The sequence below is a fragment of the Colias eurytheme genome, chromosome 16 (genome assembly GCF_061535395.1).
Source record: "Colias eurytheme isolate Ceu_HAF_F1 chromosome 16, ilColEury1 Martin Lab GWU primary, whole genome shotgun sequence".
Lineage (NCBI taxonomy): Eukaryota > Metazoa > Arthropoda > Insecta > Lepidoptera > Pieridae > Colias > Colias eurytheme.
In genome coordinates this window covers 10,563,034-10,586,384 of record NC_142995.1, presented here as the reverse complement: position 1 = coordinate 10,586,384, position 23,351 = coordinate 10,563,034, and the positions used below count along the sequence as shown (strand labels likewise).

The window sequence follows — 23,351 nt, the reverse complement described above, 5'->3', positions numbered from 1 at the left end:
CTGCCGCGGACGATAGCATTCCGCCGGATTGTACTAACGCTCATTTATGATACGTATTAATAGTATCAATTCAACGATATTTGATATTTCAGTTTAACTGATTTTATATGCGCAGGACGGGATAATGCGAATGGTAATGGCAATGTAACGCATTTTTGCCATGCGTTGTTTGCATGAAGAGTCAAACATTATTCGAACTAAAAATTCAGGAACATTATTAATTTTAACTGACAAATATTTATCTGTGAGTTAAGTTGTTAAATAATGTAAGTATGTTAAATGTTTCTAAAATAAAAATGCTATCAGACACAGTATCCGCAAATGAGCCCTTAAAATTTTAAGATCATACAATGATAAGAAAATGTGAATTTGGAAAGGAATGGAGATTTGAGTTTCCTGCGACACCTGTGACCTGATTTGAGGAAAAACGCTTCAACTGTATAAACTTAATTTCGAACGATCTTTTTTTCATATTATCGCGAAATAATGGTGAATAAAAATGTATTCTACCTATATCTGACGTATAAAAACTGTTCAATTATGTATACCTTAGAACGATTAAATATTCAGTTTGAAAGAAATACTATTTGCAGGTGACGATTTTTTATAATTAATAGTATCTAGTAATAAATAAATGCCCTCACACTGTACATTGGATACGCTTAAACAAACTGTGCCTGCAACATAACAAAGAAAAAAGTTTTCTAAAAACCGCGTACATGCATGGGTACGGGTTATAAAATATCTTATGAAGAGGTACAAACCTTTTTTTATAGTTAACAGTAAACATGTCAGCAAAGTGCCTTACTTTAGAGTATAATAAAGACATATATTTTTAGGAGTCTAAATATAATCCACCTTTTTACAAAAATATAAACGAACCCTCCAAACAACCCTAAACATACGCTCACAATACTTTAACAAACAGCGCATCCACAAAGCGTCCCAAAGTAATATTAAATATCACAATTCCTTGACAACACTCAGTCAAAAACATTTGTACACAAAACGCTGTCGAATAGATTGGGAGTATGGCGAGCAATGCAAATAGTTGTTGTTTGTATTCGGAGGGTCGCACAGTATTTACATGCAAATGGAGCTCTCCAATGTCCCGAGCCCTCCCACTCTCTTCAACTCATTTCCATCCATCTGAAATATTCACAAAAAGGTTCCATTTCAATTGTCCGGCGATCGGCGATGGCTGCCATACTTTTGTTCAATGCTCAGGTAGGCAATGTTTCCTGGAAAAGGAAAAGCTTTGATGAGTCAAATTTTAATGTATATTTCTCATATTTATGAATACATTATAATCAAAATCCCAAAACTTTATTCATCATTTATCATATTCAAAAAATACCAAATAAAATAAATATCAAAAACCCCGGGTGTTTAATAATAATCAAAGTTCAAAAATGTCGCTCCACAAATAGGTAAAAGAACTAAGAAAAGACCAACTATTGTGTTCGTTGTTTTCACAAAGCTTTATTAAAATGGCATTGGTGAAAAATATTTCTTTTACGATGTTTTAATTTTGGTCGCATGTCAGTTTTCATTACTGTAATGTATTTTTGGCTCTGGGGAAATACAAAAATGGCTGAGGTTTGCATCCGAGCGACACTCTCTCTCTTCAGGGGGTACTAGATTCCTTTCCTAATCATTTTCCTAGCATTTACTTTAAAGCTCTAGTATCGATTAAAAACTTTCGTAACGTTTATTTTACAAATGCACTATGAAATAACAGTTTCTTTAATAAACTTGAAAGCCTCAATTTATAGTTTAAAAATTGTAAAGTTTGTAAATCCCCACAATTCAGAGAATGTGAAATATATAGCAGCATAATATAATCTGGCATCACGGCGCCCAGTTGCAGCTCAATTATTATATTTATTGTTGCAAATGATTCTTGAATTATACCAACACTGTATCGTAATATTAACAAAGTGTAAATATGTAAATACTTCACAATGAATAAATTACAGTTTACTTTAATTAGCGGTATAGTAACAGGAATATGGTTGGATAAAAATAATACAATTTGCTTGTGAAAACACACCGCCACAAATTCATGAACATATTTTAACAAGGATTGTTGAACCGGCGGTATCAAAACACGGCTCGTGTAAAATAGAGCATTGCTAATGTTATAATATAACATTTAAATTGCGGTTAGTTATTGGAAGTTTTCTCATCAATGTTCGTTTTGAACTCTGAATTTACAACCTGGGGTTCTGTTTTGGGTGAATTTGGTAAATAGCTGAACAAATTAGCAAAACCTAACTGATTTGAAAACTTTTTAAAATATCATATGCTTTGCATAACTTTGCATGCATGCGTTCATAAATTTTGACGTACGGATAGACAACAAATTGAAAGAATATATTTGGTATCTACTATTTTTCCTCCAAAACACTACCACGTCAACAAATCTGCAAAAAAAATACACTCATTGTTTCAATTGTTTTATACCAATTTTCATGAATTTTAAACGAGAAAAAATTGTTTATAACGTAACCTAAAAACGTAACGTGTGCTAAGTGCAAAACTGTGTTCTAATTGCTAATCATGTGCCATACGTCACAAGCGTTGAAAGAAATGTGTCAGGTAAGTACGTAACCTACCTTATCAGGACCTACATTTCAACTCTGCACCTAAACAGAAAAGTCTGTTTGTAATACTGAATTCCGAAAAAACAGCTTTTTACTTAATGTTAAATATGGATTTATACACGGTATAAGTAACTAAATATTTTTTCAATTTTTGTCTGTTTATTCCGGCTAATCTCAGCAATAGCTGGACCGATTTTGACGGGATTTTAATATGTAGATTGTTGATATAATACGTAACATAAACCATTATTCCACACAGATCAGGTCGCGGACAATCAGTCAGTTTTATTATATACCTAGAATCCAAAATTAGCCACTACCAAACAATGTACCACCAATACCCCATTCGGCACAATAACGCGCGATCGCAATCAAACGTTGAATAATGATTGCATAATACCGTATCGGCTGTTCACAATATGAGATATAACAATGAGGATCATCAGATTCCTTGGACCACGCATCAATGGGCCGCGAGTCACGCCACCTAGCGGACAATAGCAGCATTTCATTAAAACGACTACGGACTAATCGGCTGCTTCGTAAGGTTTTATGAGCCTGAATATTATATATCACTTTTGTTGGTAACAAAACGAATCCGGATTTTGATGTTTTATCATTTAAGCCTGTAATTTAGAAGATTTATAAATGTATCTAATTGATAAACATATTATATAATATATTCACAACTGAAATGATGAAATTGGCTTGGTTTTCTATCTGGATAGATAGCAAAAATATGAGGCATTTTTCTTAAATCGTCTTAATATGTAGGTACATATTAATTTTCTAAATATTTCATGTTAATACTATAAATAATGTGTTAATATCAGTTCCATTATTGTTGATGATACATATATAATTGAATAGCATTATGACTAACAATGACACTAATATTTTCTTCTGCTTTAAAAAAGTGATTTCCCATATAAATCTGTAATACCTTGCAAAAAATATCAATAATATAAAAGTAAATTACAAACTAGATTTATCTTTTAATTAAATATAACACATGCTCTTTTGCAAAATTCGACGTCGCATTGTACGAGCCGGAGTCACTTGTGATGCATAGAATATCTACATATAGAGTACAGCCTCACATTAATTAAAGCATGGCCGATATAAAGCGCATATTAATTTTATAAAGCGTATATTAATATAATCAGCCGACCTATTTTCCCGCGCACAGCCGAAAGCTCTCCTATAAAATATTTCGTAATAAATTGAATTACTTATTTATTTAGTTGAATTCGCAAGGTATGAATACGCTTTAATTATGATTAAATGCATGTATATTATATTCGTATTCCTTTTATCTCATTATTAATACGTTTAAAGCATTGAAACATGGCCGGCTCTAATGACCTAAAGTTTTTATGAATGGTGATTATAAAACTCAGATTCAGCGCTCGATCACGAACGGATCTAGATTTTCTTGAAAAAGAAGATTAAGTTTAAGAAGCTTATCTAAAATGTAATTCATATTTATATAAAACATTGATGCAATATTACTATAATTTACTGCGAGGAAGATAGAGTTTAAGAGATAGAGTATTAGTTCGAGCTAGTTGATTAGTAATAAATATAGTCTCTATATCATTATTTTTTTATCTTTTGAATATGTTTCAATGGACAGAAAATTAATTCTTGTTTCAGAATTCAACTATCATTACTATATTATAATTGTCCGTATTTAAGCAAAAAGGAACCACTCAGCAAAAACGAACTTCTGAGATATCAAAGGATTTACAAAAACATTTGCAGCTCTGTCAGATGAAGTAAAATTAAAATTTATTTTATTTAAATTCATTGATAAATTACTTATTTAAGTATGTGTATATAAATTTGCTCTGAATATTCTTAAACTTTCTAGATAATTAAGAAAATGTGCATGTGGTTCCTTTTAACATTTATCAATTGATAGGTTTTCTCTTATACAAAAAGGAACCACATCCCAGGGATTTAATGATATAAATGAAACTATGTATTTATAATATCGTAATTAAAGCTTTAATTAATAAAATATATAAAATAATTTGGAAAATCCAAAAGTGCACGCCTCATAATTTTTTTTAATAAATATTTATTAATTATTATTTTTGTTTATTTAATAACAATTAAACCACATCGAATCAGACCCTGAAAAATGAAAGGGTTCTATTCCTGAGCATACTCAAGCGTAAGAGAAAAAAAAAGACTCGAATAGTAAAGTATTTCGGTCGCTATCGTGTTAACAAGAAAAACCGGCCAAGTGCGAGTCGGGCTCGCGCACAAAGGGTTCCGTAGCAGCAAATATAATAAATTACAGTTAAATCAACCTATCTCAAAAACTATAAGAGATACTTTGATCAAACCAAAAATCGTTGAAAGAGTTAATTAGCATGCATCACCTCTATTTTTTTTAGAATTTTATACCCCGTAGTTATAAAAATAGAGGGGGGGGGACATACTTTTTACGACTTTGAGAGCTGATATCTCAAAAACCGTTCACTTTAAGAAAAATGTTTTTTAGAAAACTTTATATCATTTTAAAAGACCTTTCCATTGATACCCCACACGGGTATGTACATCGAAAAAAAAAATTTCATCCCTCAGTTACATGTATGGGGGGCCCCACCCCCAATTCTTTTTTTTACTATTTAGTGTCATATTTTTGTAGCGGTTCATACAACACATATTCCCATCAAATTTCATCACTGTAGTACTTATAGTTTCCGAGTAAATCGGCTGTGACAGACGGACAGACGGACAGACGGACAGACGGACATGACGAAACTATAAGGGTTCCGTTTTTGCCATTTTGGCTACGGAACCCTAAAAAGGATCCGCACATACAGACACACGGACGTCCAAGACAGAACTTTTTTAAACTGTTTTTTAACTAGTTTAAATAACAAAAATGACATCAAAAATATCATGAACGTTAAAAATAGTGTTTTTTCTTAATATGTGTGTGTATGTATTATCTTACAAGTGCAATGTATGATACATAAAGACATTTTAAGTTTGAAAAATCAGATGTTTTGCGCGAAGTGACAGTAGTACCCACCTCAACGCTTCGCTTATGAGGCGTGCAATAATACTTAAATAGGACGTTTATTCGACGTTATCATCAAATTGGATTTCGAAATCCACCGTGTCTAGTCCATCTATGTGGTCTTCTATTGCATCATAACTAATGAGACCGTTATAAAAACTGTGCATCTTGTGGAATGAGATGTAATATGGACTGAATATCGCTAGAAGGTGAAGAAAGCTTCTCCAGAGGCAGCGACGTATAAGGTTCTTCGTTATCTTCTGTAATAAAAAGAAAAAAGCTTTAAATCAAAATAATAAAGCCGCGTGGCTTTTATACGTAGGTAGGTATATGGCGACAGCAAAATATTATTAGTTCTTATAAAGCCGTGTCCCTACTCGACGAAGTATTTAGTATGTTCATGCGCCATGTACAAAAAACTGGCTAAGTGCGAGTCGGACTCGCGCAACGAAGAGTTCCGTACCATTATCTATAAAAACGCCAAAAAAATCACGGCTTATTGTATGGGAGCTTCTTAAATATTTATTAAGCTATTGCATAGCTTCTATCGCGGGCCATGAGCGCGGGGACCGAATCGAGAAATTCCGTTACGAAAAAACCTCACGCTCTCCACTCCGACGGGCTCGGAGGTGTGGCTTGAAGGCATGCTATGCAATAGCTTTACTGTGGCAGTCCCCGAGTGCCACACGTCTTTTTTTATTCTGTTTTTTAGTATTTGTTGTTACAGCGGCATCAGAAATACATCATATGAAATTTCGACTATCTAACTGTCACGGTTCATGAGACAGGGGGATAGACAGACGGACAGCGGAGTCTTAGTAATAGGGTCTCGTTTTACCCTTTGGGTACGGAACCCTAAAAATCATAAGCAACAGTGGCAACCCTAGCAAAAAATTAAATAAACTTGTTAAAATTTTGAATTTCGCAGGCTAGGGCCTTGTTCCGGTCAAAACAGTAGCCGCGCGAGTTTTAAAATCAAACAAATAATTATATGCGCTGAATGATGTGGCTGAATGTACTGTACTGAATCTGAATCTAAACGTATTTTACCAAAATAGTAGGTAGGTACCTAGATCATCGACAGTTATTTTTAAAACAGGGTTTAGACTTTAGTAGTTTCATCTCACAATGACAGATGAATCGTAACAAAATGATCTCTTAATCCGACTCGCCGCGCCTTCGTGAACAACGACATTGTCGTTAAAATACGTAAATCCACAGAGGATTCCTCTTGTACTTACTTAATGAACTATCTTCTTAAAATAACACCACAATCGGGAATGAATCAAAAGTGGATAAAGCGTACCTGCATCTCAGATTCAATAAGTACTTAAATGCATTAAATAAAACTACTTACCCGTTGTATCTTCATTATTATCTTCGGTGTTCGTCTCCAATGCTTTTCTTACCAATTGCTTGCTTATTTATTTATTACTAAACATTTTCACATTTAATTTAAAAGGTAATTAACAAAAACAATAGAACTTACTTTGCGGAGGAAAAAAACACCGTCACGTATTCGAACTACTTCGCTGAATGTCACCTATATTGACAGATGTTCAACGTTTTACTTAAAAAATTGGAGTTTTGCACTTAAGTAATGAAATACGTCGTTTAAAGATGAGAAGCATTGTAACAAGTCAAGGCATTTGGTTCCATATAGCGATGATGGGTTTCAGAATGTTTTACAATATTTATTTATGCATAATAGAACCGAATGCTTGTGGTTTTATTTTGCAATAAAAAATTACAATTAAATTATGTATTTATTTTACGCATAACCATACCACAGAAACCTGGTTCCATTTTGTGTATTAAAAATAATTGTTATTAATAGAAATATGTGTAATGTACCAAGTAGGTGTGGATCTGTTTTGTATAAAATGACATGATAGTAATATCGTTTACTCAGAGGAATAAACCTATAGAGTTCTTATATTGAGACAGAACAAAATACATATTTTCTAATCTACTTACTCTTAGTCAATAACAGCATAAGTCAGATTGAGATAGCGATAGAGTATCTGCACTGTCTTCAAACGTAGCGCGCCGGCAGTCAGTTTGTTTTCCAACCAGCTGGTGGGCTCAGTGCGTCAAGTGTTTTTAACGAAATATTTAGAAAATATAAAGTGTATAGTGTTTCTTTTTATTTGTCACTGTGCTAAAATGACTATTGTATGTTTAGCTACCGGCTATTACTAGTCGAATGGGAGTTTTGGATGAAAACAATGAAAAAATATCTTTCCATCGGTAAGTGATTTTCAGCAAATTGATAAATATTTATGTTCTAACCCTATTTGAAGGTTTTATCAAGCGCTTTTTTATAAGTTTATGTTGTAACTGTAACATTTACCCACTTTATGGGGTTGAGGAATACAAAAGAATTGAATAATTTTTAAAAAATGTCACAATATTATCACGTTTGGCATTTTGTTTACCACCGTAGTGTTGTAACACATCTAGCGTATATTATCGATTTATGACAAAAAATCTATTTCATATTAACGTTGATTTATTTATTTTGTTTCTTATATCAGATTTATATGTAGTTGTTGTAGCAAATAATAGATGTAAATTTTCTACAGCAGGAAAATAAAAAATACCACGTGGTTGTTTTATTTGACTTATCTGTTTAGTTTGTTGTTTCTCTTTTAGATTATTAATAAATTCATTTTGTTTTAGATTTCCAGAGCTAAATAAAAAATGGGTATAAAACATGAGACGTGTAGATTGGACGCCGTCGAAATTTGCTAGATTGTGTTCACTGTATTTCGAGCCTGCGTGTTATCAAGATGGATACTCTAGAAGAATTGTGCAATCTTACGCTTACGTTTTTTTTTTGTTCCTTTAGATAATAAATACATTTGTGTGTGAGTGAATTTTTATTTGGAAATTTTTTTACACATTTACTTTAAATGTGTAACTATGTGAAAATTAAACGGTTGATTAAATGACAGTTCTCATAGATGAGAAACTACTATTGAAATACATACTTAATATTCATGCGTTATCAAAGAAAAACCCCACAAGCATAGTTCCCATTCCTGTGGGATTTACGGGATCAAAAGTAATTTTTCCAAATTTCATTGTAATCGGTTTAGTAGTATTCGCGTGAAAGAGTAACAAACATCCATCCTCACAAACTTTCGCTTTATTAGTAGGATGTAAGGAAAATGTTTTCTTTAAGACTGTCCTTTTATGAACTTGTTAAAATTCATGCTGACTGTGCCTTTCTCCTCACTCCTTTAACTTTATTGATCTTTATTTTAAATTAGTTACATTTCAAGTTTTAAAATTTATTTTAAAATATACTAGCTTTCCGCCCGCGTTTTTAAAGAAAATCCCGCACAGTTCCCGTTCACGTGGGATTTCCGGTATAAAACCTATGTGTTTATGTACAAAATTTCATTGTAATCGGTTCAGCAGTGAAAGAGAAAGTTATCCATTCTCGCATAATTTCGCATTTATTATATTCGTAGGATTATAGAAATAATGTATTCAACTGAAATTTATGATTAATTTTGTTTTTTTTTATTATTTATTATTTCACGAAACCGTAAATGCAAAATGCATTCACGATTTTATCGATTGAAGCACATCCCATCACTATCACCTTCTATCTATCTAAATACGTACCTATAGTAAAAATGGTGCCATGACTATGTTGAAACGTAGCTTGTAGTCCATAGCTATCTCATTCTTTCATACGACGTTTTCTTTAGATAGAGAGAAACAAATATATGTAAATTGTATACGCTCGATACAAGTACTCTATAGGTTTATTCCTCTGAGATCGTTTATTTGTTTGAACGAAGCAGTCCCGTGGTGCTGTGGTTCGGTTTTGCTTAATATGGTATTATTCGTTGTTGCTGGTGGTTCCTTTCTGCTTTTAGTATACCTTGTTTCCAACGTAAAAATCATGTGGTTCTTGTTTGTATAAGAATTTAGACCACTTTTGAATGAGTATTCTTCAATAAAAGTTAAAAACGAAATTTGTCGAGTGGTTCCATTTTGCATAAATACGGACAATTTTCGAAGATAATAATAACGATATATTATAAACACATTTTTTATATACATATCTCAAATTAAAACAAGGCATTTTGTAACTGAAGTAAACGTGTATATTACAGTGTAACATGAAACATGTAACAGCACGTGTTATCGTGCTGCAATACAAGAACCACCCGAGTCTTTGCTAGAATTTAAAATAAATTTCACAGAAATTGCACGGAGCTGAGTTACGGAACTTTCCTGTTTCTCAATAAACAATTTATCTTAAGAGCTTCGTGAAAAGATTCTGTTTTTGTAAAAAAAGTAACGAGGAAACGAACTTTTACATTTTTTAGTAGCGCTACAGCAATAAGTGTTTGCAGGTGAACTGAAATGAAACTAAAAACTAAATATTGAACCTCGCCTCGCGTTTGATGCAAAAAAGTTATTTAAAACGTTACGCTTTGTAACATAATGTTCAACTTTGTATTTCGTTGCTTACTCGCTTTTGTGTTGCAATCGCTTTTTAAACTCAGATGAATTCTCTTTCGATTCAGAAATAGGTCTATTTTTTATCCCGAATATCGATTGGCTCGGATGCAACGTGACGGATCAAACTGGGATTTGAGCGGCAATTTTTCCTGCTTGTGAAACAATTTTCAACACTGCGCCTTTATGGTTTTTACTAAAAAAAATATGCGTCGGCCATGTTCGCACAACGGCACGACAGCTTTACAAAAGATCAATATCAAAACGGTTCTAACGATTTTCCATACCTACTGGACAGATTGGGACTTCTTTAAATTTTATAATTAGTTCTTCTTAATCTGCAAGTCTTATTAATACAATAGTTTCCATTAAAGTAGACGTTGCTAAAATGCATAATATAAAAACGAAATAAAAATGAATAAAGGACTTAAATTCTAATGCAGTAAAAAAAGATGCTAAGAAGTAATAGCACTCTTAATAATGGGCACAAAATGGATAAAAATCAATTCCTTGTTCCCCAAATAGCTTCGGACCCTAAAGTCATCAAAACTAAGGACAACGAAATGCCTATAACGCAATTCTGAAGTTACTCCTAAAATCCTTTGAAGTCGCGATGTGCCGATAAAGTCTCAAAGTGAATATATTTACAACGGCTCAGCGGAGACGAATCGGGAATTCGTCCCGACTCGATTTAATTTACGTCAAGCGAAGAGTTTAGTGAGTCGTTTTGTTATTGCGTTAAAGTTGCCGTAAGTATTCGTGCTAAGAATATTCTAGGCTCGCTTTCTGCCTGTGTAACTAACGGCTGTTACACAAACTTAACCCGTACGTGCCTATACGTTCACTTTTGTATTACACATTTTGTACATAAAGCGTTGAAGACTACATTTAAATAACATCAACATACTTACGATTTTGTAGGATCCAGAATTCCTTTCAGTACCTACTTATAGTTAAATAGCGCCCCGTATTTACCTTATTTGTAATTAAAATACCGTTCTAAAGGCTGTGTACACAAAAAGCAGAGTAAAGTTCAAGAGAACTTTGTATTAAGTATTGTGAGCTTTTACTTGCTTGTACCGCTCGTGTAAATTCATTTTAATGAAAATTCTGCTCCTTAAAACAACTTTTACACCGTATACTAATTACGCTTTACTTTAGAACTAATTGTAGCCCGTAACTTTTTATGTATTTTTTTATATATTTTAATACTCTTTTCATTCTATTATGCCTTTGTTTTATACATATGAAATTATACATTTTAGTGGGCTTTTATTGCTGGAATGTGATATCAATATTTTTCGATCATATCTAGGTATTATTCTAAGAGAATTTGTAGACTGTTTAATATTACAAGGCTGTTATATGTACCAACATTCATTTTGCAAAGTTGGAGCAGTTTTTAAATATTAATATGAATCTCGACTCACAAAGTACTGAAGTATGAGATGAAATATGTAAATTGAAAATACGTAAGTTGTACCTACGGCACATGTTGTCGGTATGCATTACGACATTCCGCCCTATAATTGTGTTGAGAAATATTCCTCATGCGAACGCAAAAACATCGTTGGAAGCTTGGAACCTTATTTCCGCGTTTTTCCTACATTTCTCAACAAATTATGGCTATTTCAATAGTTTTATTATGAAGTGTACCGCCTTAAAGCCTTCATGTTCATTGCGTTGGAAATGGAAAATATAGACTTAATATTATGACTGGCATTCACATATTGTGTGAAACGCTAAATTAACTGCATCTACTACTTAGGTGAATCTTTAAATAGAAATCAGATAATGTTAAAAGGCTTTACTTCATGTCCTCAATATTGAAACATAGCCATACACAACTTTTGCGTTCACAATAATCAACCGGCAACATCAACCTTAAATACAATGCATAAAGAGCAAATCATAACTCACATGAACGCTTATACACTTACATATTTCAACCATTATCGTAAAGTTTCTAACATAAAGATACACGAGCATATAATGTAAGAGTTCTGAGTTCATGGTTAGTGAAACAATCGCGAGAGAAGTCAGACGGCATTGCGTTGTTTAAACTTTGTTTCATACATTTGCCAACTTTGCCGAGCCGAGCCAAAGTTCGGCAGCCATTCTTAGATGTAACTTACTTAGCTTGAATGAATTATTACACTCGAATGCCGCTAATGGAGGCTTATCTCGAGTTCTGTTGAACATGACGGAATATTTAATGCGGTGATTAGTGCATTTCACATCGACTGTTTTGAAGTCAAATATTTATTTCAGCTAGAGTTGGAGAAAGGAAACTGCAATATTACACAACGATTGAGGTGCCCCAACGAGTTCTGCACAGAAGAAATTGCTAACTTTATAGTTGTTCTTTCAAATGGAAGTTTATTCATCGTTTCCATTGTTTCAGCCTTTTAGAAGTTTAAACAGTGAATCACAATTGCTTTTATGTTTAAAAAAATGTAATTTACTTATAAATTTAATTGTGCCTCGATACTAAGCTAACAGTAGTATTTTTCATATACATATTATGTATAGTTACCCCATTTATAATAATAGTATGAAAGTGCTGCCATTTGCCAATAAACCTTGCAAAATTTATGAGCAAATAAATTAATGTAGCTTTCATTCATTTCACATTGTAATACATTAAGCTCATAAATAAAAACATAAACGGAAATGAAAGAAATATGAAATCTGACATGCACATGAGATACATTCACCTCGAGCCATTTAATTAACTTTTACACGCGTTTCTTGCTTGAGGCTTTTAATACAAGCAGAGGTTTTATGGAACGGAATATTTTTGTATAACATTTATGCTTTTCAGAATATTAAACTAGCTGAATAGCTGTAACTTTGTATTTGAAGCTTTGTATTTGCAATTTTTTATTCGAGCTTCTAATCCGAAGATTTGCGAATAGGGTCAGAGCACAAAGTACCTAACTTTAAGAGATAAGTACTAGCTTATTATTAAGATTTTGATTTCTTGAAGACTTTAGTCTTCTTGAAAAGTATTTTACGTCAGCTTTTCTTATTACAAATACAAGGGCTTAATTTATATTATAATTCTTCATTTACGTAAACAAAATAACAACCATATTATTTAGAAATCTTAGTAGCTCTTACATCATAGTTATTCAATTTTACCGTCAATTGAATCTCACTTTATATTTACAAGTAGGTACATATGCCGTCTGACTCGTTTTAAATCGAATAAAAATACTCCTCGGCAGTCGCAACTGGTATTTGCCTTTCAATATACCTCAAGCGGATGCCGTGTGACATATTTTGCGCAAATCTTGGAATATTGAATAGTTCCGAGGTGTCGTGTCCGCTATCTCTGCGAATATATTCCATTTTCGCTCAAAGGAAATCCGCGAAAAATCCATTTCTGTCAGCTTCGTGTATAATCAATCTCGCACTTGCACTCAAATCTCTAGAATGTATTAAATTTATAGAAACTTTATCATTTTTAGATGGGATAAAAAATACGGCAAGAAAATGCATTGGTTTTTGAACAATAGAGTTTTGCAATGAGTCATCTCATCAATTTAGTTTTTATTTTCATAATATTTAACAATAATTAGTCTCAGATAAAAAAATAAAACGAAAAATAATCTACAATACACATTTATTAAACAAAAACACATTACAAACATTAAGTCTACACTTCGATCGTCTGGTTCGTTATATAGTTGATGTCGTCGATGTCCTTATCGTAGTAGCAGTGCGGCTTGGTGGGCGAGAGGCGTCGGTGTCGCAGCATGAGGTATAGCAGCAGGTTGTACTCTGACGTGGCGTTCTGCACCGTGCGTAAGGTAGCCTCTACCTGCTCCTGCCGAGCGTCCCATACGCGGAGCCGCTCTACGCAATCTTTTAAGTATACGTTCAACTGGAATATAAAGCGTCTGCGTCAGACCATGTTTGTAATGCAACTAAAATGTAAACTTTATTTAATTAACTCGATATAATTAAAGCAATTAAAAGCTCCAATAACAATAAATACATAAATATAAATTATTATGGTCTTATCGGATCTATAATTGGAATACGAAATATCGGAATCAGGAAAGTTCTATAATATGGCACATAATATTGTCTTGCATATAGCCAGCAAAATTTTCAATATTTTAAACCCTTCATGAACTTTACATTAATTATAAATTTGTTTTAAATAAATCAAATCGACCAGTAAGTAGTTCCTGTATTAATGCATTCATTAATTAATAGACTACATACCTTTAATATCCGTCTTTCCATTAGTTTTCTTTGTATCCAATCACATAAATGTGTTACAAACGCCAACAGAATAAGTAACACTGTAAAAAATATATCAAGAGGTGGAAAGTCTAGCGAGAACCAATTATAAAATTCCGGTGACACCAGCTGCCGAGTTATCGGCACCGGTTCTATAATGAGCTCCTTCGAGCCAAAATCTGGAACATAATACTGAGCTGGTAGGAGCAACAGCGTCACCAGCGCCGTCACCAGAAGGCCGCTGGAGCACCCGTTCAACGGCATCGAAAGCCAGCCCCGCCAGACTCTTCACATCGCTATCCCCATAAACCAATAAATACATAAATAACACACATAAAATAGATTCACGGTATGTGACAATTTGTCAAATGAATTGTTTCCTTTTTTCTGGGCGTCATTTAGACAAAATCATTTTGAAATACTTTTTAAATGTACACTTAGATAGCATCAAATAGAGTTCAAATAATACTTTTATTACTCACTAGCTTTCCACCCGCGGCATCACCCGCGCAGTCAAAGAAAAACCCGCATAGTTCCCCTTCCCGTGGCATTTCCGGGATAAAACCTATCCTATGTCCTTTCTCGGGTATCAAAATATGACCAAATTTCATGCAAATTGGTTCAGTAGTTAAGTTGTGATTGAGTAACAGACAGACAGCGTATATGCATGCACCTTGGTTACTTTGAATGTATAATTTTTCTATAACGAGTATCCAATTTTTCATCTGACATGTCTATGGACGTATTTTATTGTCAAAATGAATTGACAATGTCATGTGTGACAACTGACAACAATCAAGTATCAACATCTGTGATGTGATCTGAATGTTGTCATTACGAACAAGGAAGAAATGGTAAAAACGACAAACAGGCTATTAACAATTCATTAATAAACGAGAGGACAAATTAAAAAGTACTATTTTGTAATAAAATGACTTTATTCTTAAACATAACGTAAACTTCACGTAAGTTTTCCACACATATTGTTTGATAAAAATCAGTCTAAAGCACTAATGTAAAAAAGAAGTTTTCCATCTCATTAAGAATTCAATGCCTTACATATTTCTCTCCATGTTTCCTGCACTTTCAGGGTCAGCCTTGTTATGTAGCAAACAACAAAGCAAAGAGCAAACGATTAATGATACGGAAAACATTGAAACTATGAAGAAAGTCGTTCTATTTAAAAGTTTGTCAGAGGACTATCAGAAAGCGTTCAGTGAACATAACTATGAAGCCATATTCGTCGAGCCGTTGGAATTTGTGTACATAAACCTGCAGGAACTAAGTGAAAAACTGCAGCAAAACGATTACGATGGCATTATATTGACGAGCCCGCGAGCAATCGAAGCTGTATCCAAATGTTGGTCACCTTCGAAGTTCGTGATATGGAATTCAAAACGGGTATACACTGTAGGTGAAGCGAGCAGTCGGAAAATCAAACAGATGCTGGGGCTGGACGCACTCGGCGAAACATCGGGCAGTGCAGAAAACTTGGCAAAAGTGATGAGTGCAGAAAATGCAGCATCAAGTAAGTTTCTGTACCCCTGTGGCAACTTGCGTTCTGAAATTCTACCAAATGTATTACAAGAAGCGGGTATCTCAGTTGATGCACTAACTGTGTATGAAACAAAAGAGAATGAACATTTAAGAGAAAGTCTGATTGATCTAAACAACAACATCAACCCGTGTTGCATGGTGTTCTTCAGTCCCTCTGGGTGTGAGTACATCTACAGACAACTGCAGACATTCAGCAACAAGCTCTCTGTATTGCCACACTTTGCAATTGGAAACTCAACGGCACACAAGATAGAGAACTTAGGAGTAGAAATAGCAGGTGTAGCGGCCAAACCCAAAGCGGAGAGTGTGATTGAGTCTGTGCAGCATTACTTTAGAACATTAGAAGCTTGTAGTTAATGGTACAAATATTATATCTATGGTGTTGGTTTTGTATATAATTTTATGGACTGTTATTATTTTTACTCGAATATAAATTTATTAAAGTTTTGTAAATAAAAGACTAAGGTATTGTGTATTCATTTAATCTCCTATTCTAGCAACTTAAAAATCCTATTTAAATACTATAATTACAATATTTACATGGTAATACATTCAGTATTCACCAAAATTTCTTAATCAATAATACTTATTTTATTAGATTTGTTAAATCTAACATGAAATATGAATTATACGTCTTCTTCTGTTTGAGTGGGCTGCTGAAGCTGTCGAGATCGTTCTGCCGCATCCCATCTCTTGATAACTGACATATATGTGACAATTCCACTGGCTGTTGCAATGCCAGCATTTACAATAGTAAGGGGCTGAAATATAATACAAAAACTTAAAAATAATTTTAGTTATTTTTATTATTTTATCCATGAATATGTGAACTTTAAAAATATTAGCTTACTGCTTCTCATAAAAATGTTACTTCAAGTATATATGTATATTGTAATAGGACAGTGAAGGTAAATCAAAACACAATTTAAGCCTGCATTTCCGTATTGCTTACATTAATTTATAAATAATATCAATATTGATAGCATAAAAGTAAATTCCGAAGGTCAGTGGTGACAAAAATTCCGTGTAACACCAACCAGGTAATAGCGGTTAATGAACTCGTACTTAAACTTAATTATATATTCCGTTTATAGGCGTTCTTGCATAATTCGCAAATGAATCTTATCTATACTAATATTATAAAGAGGAAAAGTTTGTAAGTATGTATGTATGTGTGTATGTATGTATGTATGGTTTTCACGCAAAAACTACTGGACCGATTTCAAAAATTCTTTCACCATTAGAAAGCTGCATCTTTACTGAGCAACATAGGCTATATTGCATTTTCAAAAAAATTTGAGATCTTTACCAAAAATGCAATAATGTAACCCAAGGTGTAAAAAAATCCTCAATAAAACTTCTGTCATCGCGTGCGCTGCGGAATCTATTGAAGATAGAACAAAAAAATGTTCTACGGTATTATAGAATGGATCAATATCTACAAGAAAGTCCGCGATACCATATGTCCATCTTCAGTAGTTATGTTACTACAACAACTTTTTTACGTTTTCAAAGTAAATAGAAGTGCCGACAGTAATCAAACCATGTTATCCATACACATATATTAATCCTTATCCCATTAAATGATGTTTTATTATAGACTGTTTCAATATCAGCAAAATACTTTTTAAATGAAAAGAATTGGATAGGTATTCCATTCAAAAGATATAACGAATTTTTAAAAGTGTCAATCTACAGAAAATAGTAGGTATACTGTTCGAGCAGGCCGTAGTGCGGGGGTCACGGAGGAATTCTACCAATATGCGTCTTGACGGAACACAGTGGGGTTTTGGTCGGTAGGAATCCGATATAACCCACGGCCCTTCCCCCGGAGGCCGTGGGTATCTATGAAAGATTTCCCCACTAAAACAAAAAAAAACGGCCGTAGTGCGGGACGGGGTAAAGGTGATTTTCATGTGATTAAAAATTAAACCTATAGTCGGACCTATAAGTAGTAGACTTTTCACTGTAACGATATCGCTACCTATGCGGGTGAAACCGCAGGGCATTGCTAGTAGGTATATAAAATTCTCGTGTCACAATGTTAGTCTGCATACTCCTCCGTAACGGGTGGACCGATTCTCATGAAATTTTCTGCATATCGGGTAAGTCTGAGAATCGGCCAACATCTATTTTTCATATGTACCACGGGCGAAGCCGGGGCGGACCGCTAGTAAATTTATATTATCAGGTTTTTAAACAAAAATCTGTATTATCTGTAACCTACTTATTTACGAATTTTAGCATTGTGCTTTCGAATATCTTTAGTCTTTATAATACTAATAAATACGAAGCTGAAGAATTCGTTTGAACGCGCTAATCTCGGGAACTAGGTACCTGGACTGATTTCAAAAATTCTTACACAGTTCGATTATCGATACCTACGTACCTGCGTCCTACCTACGTGAATCATGAGAGAAGCTAAAGCTATGCATAAGTATGTTCTACAAACGAAGCGGTGATAGACCACTTGTATTTAATACCTATATACCTCCTAGATATCTATACCTAGACCATCATAGAACTGCGAACATAAATCTTATATATAAAAATGAATCGCAAAATGTGTTGGTAAGCGCATAACTCGAGAACGACTGAACCGATTTCGATAATTCTTTTTTTATTATATTCCTTGAAGTACGAGGATGGTTCTTATGTAGAGAAAACGTAAATATTATGTACCACGGGCGAAGCCGGGGCGGACCACTAGTCTTATATATAAAAATGAATCGCAAAATGTGTTGGTAAGCGCATAACTCGAGAACGGGTGGACCGATTTCGATAATTCTTTTTTTATTATATTCCTTGAAGTACGAGGATGGTTTTTATGTAGAGAAAACGTAAATATGTACCACGGGCGAAGCCGGGGCGGACCGCTAGTTTTTAATACTTCCTAATACATAATAATATTCATAATATACATATATACATATTGCCACCGTTCGATGCGTTGTAATTTTACGACTTCCTTGTGACTAAACAAGAGGTACAAAATTCACCATCTCCACGAGCCACGAGATTAATGCACATAAATTCTAAATTGTGACCTTGGTTTGATATTGATTTTGCATTTGTTCTAGATATATGATTACATATTTTAATGTAGTAATGAGAAAGTTTTTTATTTACTTAGGTAATGATGATAAATAGACATATATAAATTAATCCATCATTAAACAGTGGTGGCGGTCTTCGACTTCAATGAAAAAGACAAAACTAGGTAGGTACTTACCGGTTTCTGAACGAAATGAACGTACATAAATTAATTTTATTTGCACATTATCTACAGGATAAGAAAATAAAAGCTACCCAATGCTGTAGAATCAAAAGGTTTGATGGCACATCAATACCTACTACTTAGTGTTTTATGTCCTTACTCCTTACTTGGTCCTATAACTCCATTACCTACGTAGTACATAGTAACTCAATGTATAACTCATACTTTATTAACTATTGACGTATGATTACAGACCTATAATGTTAAGCCTGTGTTGCAATGGGAATAAGTATGAGAACTTATAAGTTAATAGCAGTTTACCCCCTGCACGTAGTCAGTGGGGTGCTCCATCTCGCACAGCGCCATGCTGAGGATGCCCGTCACAAGCAGCGTCGCGCCGATCACCGTCGATATTATTATATCCTGTAACATAAAAACGGTGAAACTTTGGAACGATTTGCCACCTGCGGTGTTCCCGAACAACTACGACATTGGGGCCTTCAAGAAAAGAGCTTGTTTGTCCGTAAAAGGCCGGAAAAGCACCTGTAACACTTCTAGTGTTACAAGTGTTTATGGGCGGTGGTGACCACACATCAGGTGGCCCACCTGCCCCTTTGCCTGCTCGGACATAAAAAAAGAACATTTCATTTAAGTCTATAAAAATGAATGTATCTTATATATGATTAGCTCAAACTTTATAATTACGCTCAAGGATCATTAGAAGACACAGGACTTTTTAGGTGTTCAAAGCATTGGTCACGTATCTGCCGTATTATTATAGTACTCTTTGGTCACGTAATTCATACAGTAATCAGCGCGTGGAGCAACGGTGGTTGTCAAATATTTTTTTTTCACAGGCCATAGCCCAAAGCACGCATAATATAGCGGTAATTATATTATGTTAGGTCAATTTTTATTTAGAAAGTTTAAATACCAAGCAATTGCTTATACTGTACAGTTTCTGCCAGTCTTATGCCTATTACAATACCTACTCCTAAATAAAAAGTATTTGTAGTTACTCCTAAATAAAATTAAATCTTCAGAATTTTAATTGTATAGCTTGAAGATGAATTGTTAGCGGAGTACGCAAATTACTTGAGCCGAAAAAAATAATGGCACCAAAGTGCAACATTCAATAATGAACACTTCAGCTAATCATATAAGTTGACGCAGGTTAATACCATAATACCTATTGCGTCAGAAAATGTGAATAAGTATTTTTCAATTTTGTGTGAATGCAAATGTTAAATGTGTAATGTGTAATGTGATATTTCTGTATTTAAAAAATACCTAGTATGCTTACTGCTATAGGTACGGCTTCCTTTGCTTTCCAACTAGACGCAATATCCAGCCTATCCTATACTTCCTACTATCCAGTCTAAGTATCCAGTATACTAATATCACTAATATCTTAGATACTAATATTATAGAAGTGAAGGTTTGTGGCGATGGATCATGGATGTAACTACGTTTGTTACTCTATTACACAAAAACCAGTGCTCCGATTTTGATGATACTAGTCAATGATGTAGCATAAGTTACGTTTACGAAAACTTTATCCCATCGGGGAGTGAAGGCAGAACAGCTATTAAATACTTACAGTAAACAACCACCCCGTAGGAGCATAACTAGTAATGGATAGCGCAGACCCACTGAACAGGCAGGCGAGCGTGGCCGCTGACAGCAGCGCTACCACGGCCGCCGCCGACACCAGCCGCGGCGCGCCGGAGCAAGACCCGTTCGTTAGGTGCAGTACGGACGATATTAGACATAGGATCTAGAAGGTTTTATCAACTACTAGAGCTATATTTATAATGCCTAAAATCAGATATCTACATTTTTGTATAATTTTTTTCACCGGTCTTCATCGGTCATTGACAGAGAAAAAGTTTAAATCGCAAAAAAAAAGTCTTTAAAATTCCGTGCACTCATCAATTAATATTAAATATTAATTGATGAGTGCACGGAATTTTTAAGATTTATTTTAATAAATTTTATTTAGTCACACTTAACTACATACTAATTTTCTGAATTCCATTAGAGTGCATTATTATATTATATTATTATGTACACATATCGAACAGCAATTATCTTTATATATATATATATATATATATATAATTGGTTTTATCCCTAAGAATACAACAGTCAATAGCATTCAGAAATACTTACAACAGACACAACTTTCAAAACTCCCTCCGCTGACATAAACAACACATTTTCGCGGTAATACTGCTTCAATATAGCGCTCTCTGAATCCCACGGCCTCAAACGAGACACGCTGCGTGCTCCACTCATTTTTACATTTTTAAAACTTTTCACTATAATACCATTATAATACCAACATAATACTATAAAAATTAAGTGCTACAATATCGAGCTTAACGTTTAAAATCAATCGAGATAAGGCGATAACATCTAGTGACCATTATTGATATAAAATACATTAGGAGTGTATCAATTATTGTACTCGGCTCTAATTGAAGTATATGATAATCTGTCAACGATTGTAGATAATAATATAGTAATGCTTTTACTGGAATTAACCTGGTTATTGATTTATGATTATTCATTAATCTAATAGCAATTGGGATGATACATAAGTATCACAGATAGCTCAAAATCATATCAATGATTCTTTCGAGGCCGGGCAAATATTTTCCTATTTTTTAGTACTATAAAAGTCGGCTCTACCATTCAATGGCCCAAGACACACAGCACAGTTAAGCTTAAGGTATACGATAAAAAATTAAACGCACACTAGTATAAAACCATATAATATATTATGTATTACATTAAAAGTTAAAAGTAAACGATACTCGCACAAATTTGTCAAGTCCACACATCAACACGATCATCAATTTTTATCGTAAAACAACTTTTACGCTTTACATAAGGCAAGAGGACTGAAGCTGCGTAATTATTTCATAAATAACATAAATCCTGCGGTCTGTGACAATTCCCGTAAACTTACTTGTAAATAATAGTATAAAACGAGTTAAAACTAGATCGCAGTTTGTATTGGTGCGTACGCGCGGGCATTATTTGGGCACATCATAACATAAAGGGCCAGACCTGCACCTATCATACATGAGAAAGCTAGAAAATTAAATCTAGCAAACTACTCTCATTTACAATTAATATTCTATACATTTTGTGGGCAGTGTCGTAACAACATAAACTTAGAAGTTAACTGCATTTGCACAACAAAGTCATTATAAATTGATCATACAGAAACAAATATTAACTTTGCGAGTATCAGCTATTAAGCTTACAAATAATGTACTTTGTCATTGAGAAATTACAAAGCTTAAAATCCTGGGCAAGCGTAAAGCGACTATCACACAATTTGCATGTATGCAAACATCATAAACTTTACAATTTCTCTTTGTTTCAATGTTTCATAGACTACAAGCTTTGCCGTAGCAGCTGGCCCGCAAGCTAAAGTATAAGACGGCAGAAATATCGCTAGACCGTGTAGGGTGTACAATAACAAGTGTTACATAATTAAACGCTAAACGTGACTAGACAATAAATACGTTAATACGAAACAACTAAAAACTTTTGTGTATGAAGTTAAAAAACTCGTGATATGTACACTACAATATAAAAATAATGCTTTCAGTGGAGTAACATTATTGATTACAATTATTAGTTATACATAAGGTTAGATAATTTAATAATTACCAAAGTTGTTTTACTATTTCCAAGAGTATTTCCTTCACTGTACACGGTCCTGGAGCCATTTGTAATAAACATCAATATGACAATTAATATTTTATTGAAAACAACATTTTTACACTGATCATTGAATATTATATATAAACTGACACAGACTTCTATTAATATCAAAATTAATTGCTTTAGCTTTAATTCAAACATAAAAAAGTGTGTTAAAAAATCCATAAGTTCCAGATAGCTCCAGGACCACAACGTCATATCGTCAGTAGAAACATTCTAAGCTCATGGCGCGAGTACGACAGAAAGACAGTACAAAATTATCTCTATAACAATACTTATGTTTATTGGATCTTACGCTAACTTCCCCACACATTACATGTAACATAATGTTTAATATGTTCATTTTGCTTTGTGTCAGAACCAAACATTTTATGTAACACTTCAAATTGAGTATTTTTTAATAGAAATTACATCTTCTACAATGTTTTATAAGAAAAATACAATCCTTATGTTATTG

At 33.7% G+C, this 23,351-nt stretch overlaps 3 protein-coding genes across 3 annotated transcripts; 1 reads left to right on the top strand and 2 right to left on the bottom strand.

Moving 5' to 3' along the window:
- Positions 1–13,746: 13,746 nt before the first annotated feature.
- Positions 13,747–14,828, bottom strand: LOC149902066 (uncharacterized). The gene is made up of 2 exons (XM_090111269.1): positions 14,362–14,828; positions 13,747–14,014 (listed from the first exon to the last, which is right to left on the bottom strand). The coding sequence occupies exons 1-2, from the start codon at positions 14,641–14,643 to the stop codon at positions 13,787–13,789; spliced, it is 510 nt and encodes a 169-aa protein (XP_089967395.1). The 5' UTR covers positions 14,644–14,828; the 3' UTR covers positions 13,747–13,786.
- Positions 14,829–15,181: 353 nt separating this feature from the next.
- Positions 15,182–16,400, top strand: LOC149902065 (uroporphyrinogen-III synthase-like). Its single transcript, XM_090111187.1, has 2 exons — positions 15,182–15,344; positions 15,470–16,400. The coding sequence occupies exon 2, from the start codon at positions 15,541–15,543 to the stop codon at positions 16,291–16,293; it is 753 nt and encodes a 250-aa protein (XP_089967313.1). The 5' UTR covers positions 15,182–15,344; positions 15,470–15,540; the 3' UTR covers positions 16,294–16,400.
- Positions 16,401–16,433: 33 nt separating this feature from the next.
- On the bottom strand, positions 16,434–21,451 carry LOC149902064 (uncharacterized). The gene is made up of 4 exons (XM_090111185.1): positions 21,326–21,451; positions 20,754–20,930; positions 19,475–19,576; positions 16,434–16,697 (listed from the first exon to the last, which is right to left on the bottom strand). Exons 1-4 carry the CDS (start codon positions 21,449–21,451, stop codon positions 16,563–16,565), a joined length of 540 nt encoding a protein of 179 aa, XP_089967311.1. The 3' UTR covers positions 16,434–16,562.
- Between the last annotated feature and the right edge of the window lie 1,900 nt (positions 21,452–23,351).

Excerpts from the sequence above, each read along its gene's own strand:
- LOC149902064 (XM_090111185.1), bottom strand. The coding sequence starts at position 21,451 with ATGAGTGGAGCACGCAGCGTGTCTCGTTTGAGGCCGTGGGATTCAGAG. Across the intron at positions 19,577-20,753 it reads CTACGGGGTGGTTGTTTACT|GATATAATAATATCGACGGT; the intron begins GTAAGTATTTAA and ends TTTATGTTACAG. Across the intron at positions 16,698-19,474 it reads CCACTGACTACGTGCAGGGG|CCCCTTACTATTGTAAATGC; the intron begins GTAAACTGCTAT and ends ATTATATTTCAG.
- LOC149902065 (XM_090111187.1), top strand. The coding sequence starts at position 15,541 with ATGAAGAAAGTCGTTCTATTTAAAAGTTTGTCAGAGGACTATCAGAAA.
- LOC149902066 (XM_090111269.1), bottom strand. The coding sequence starts at position 14,643 with ATGCCGTTGAACGGGTGCTCCAGCGGCCTTCTGGTGACGGCGCTGGTG. Across the intron at positions 14,015-14,361 it reads TGGAAAGACGGATATTAAAG|TTGAACGTATACTTAAAAGA; the intron begins GTATGTAGTCTA and ends TTTATATTCCAG.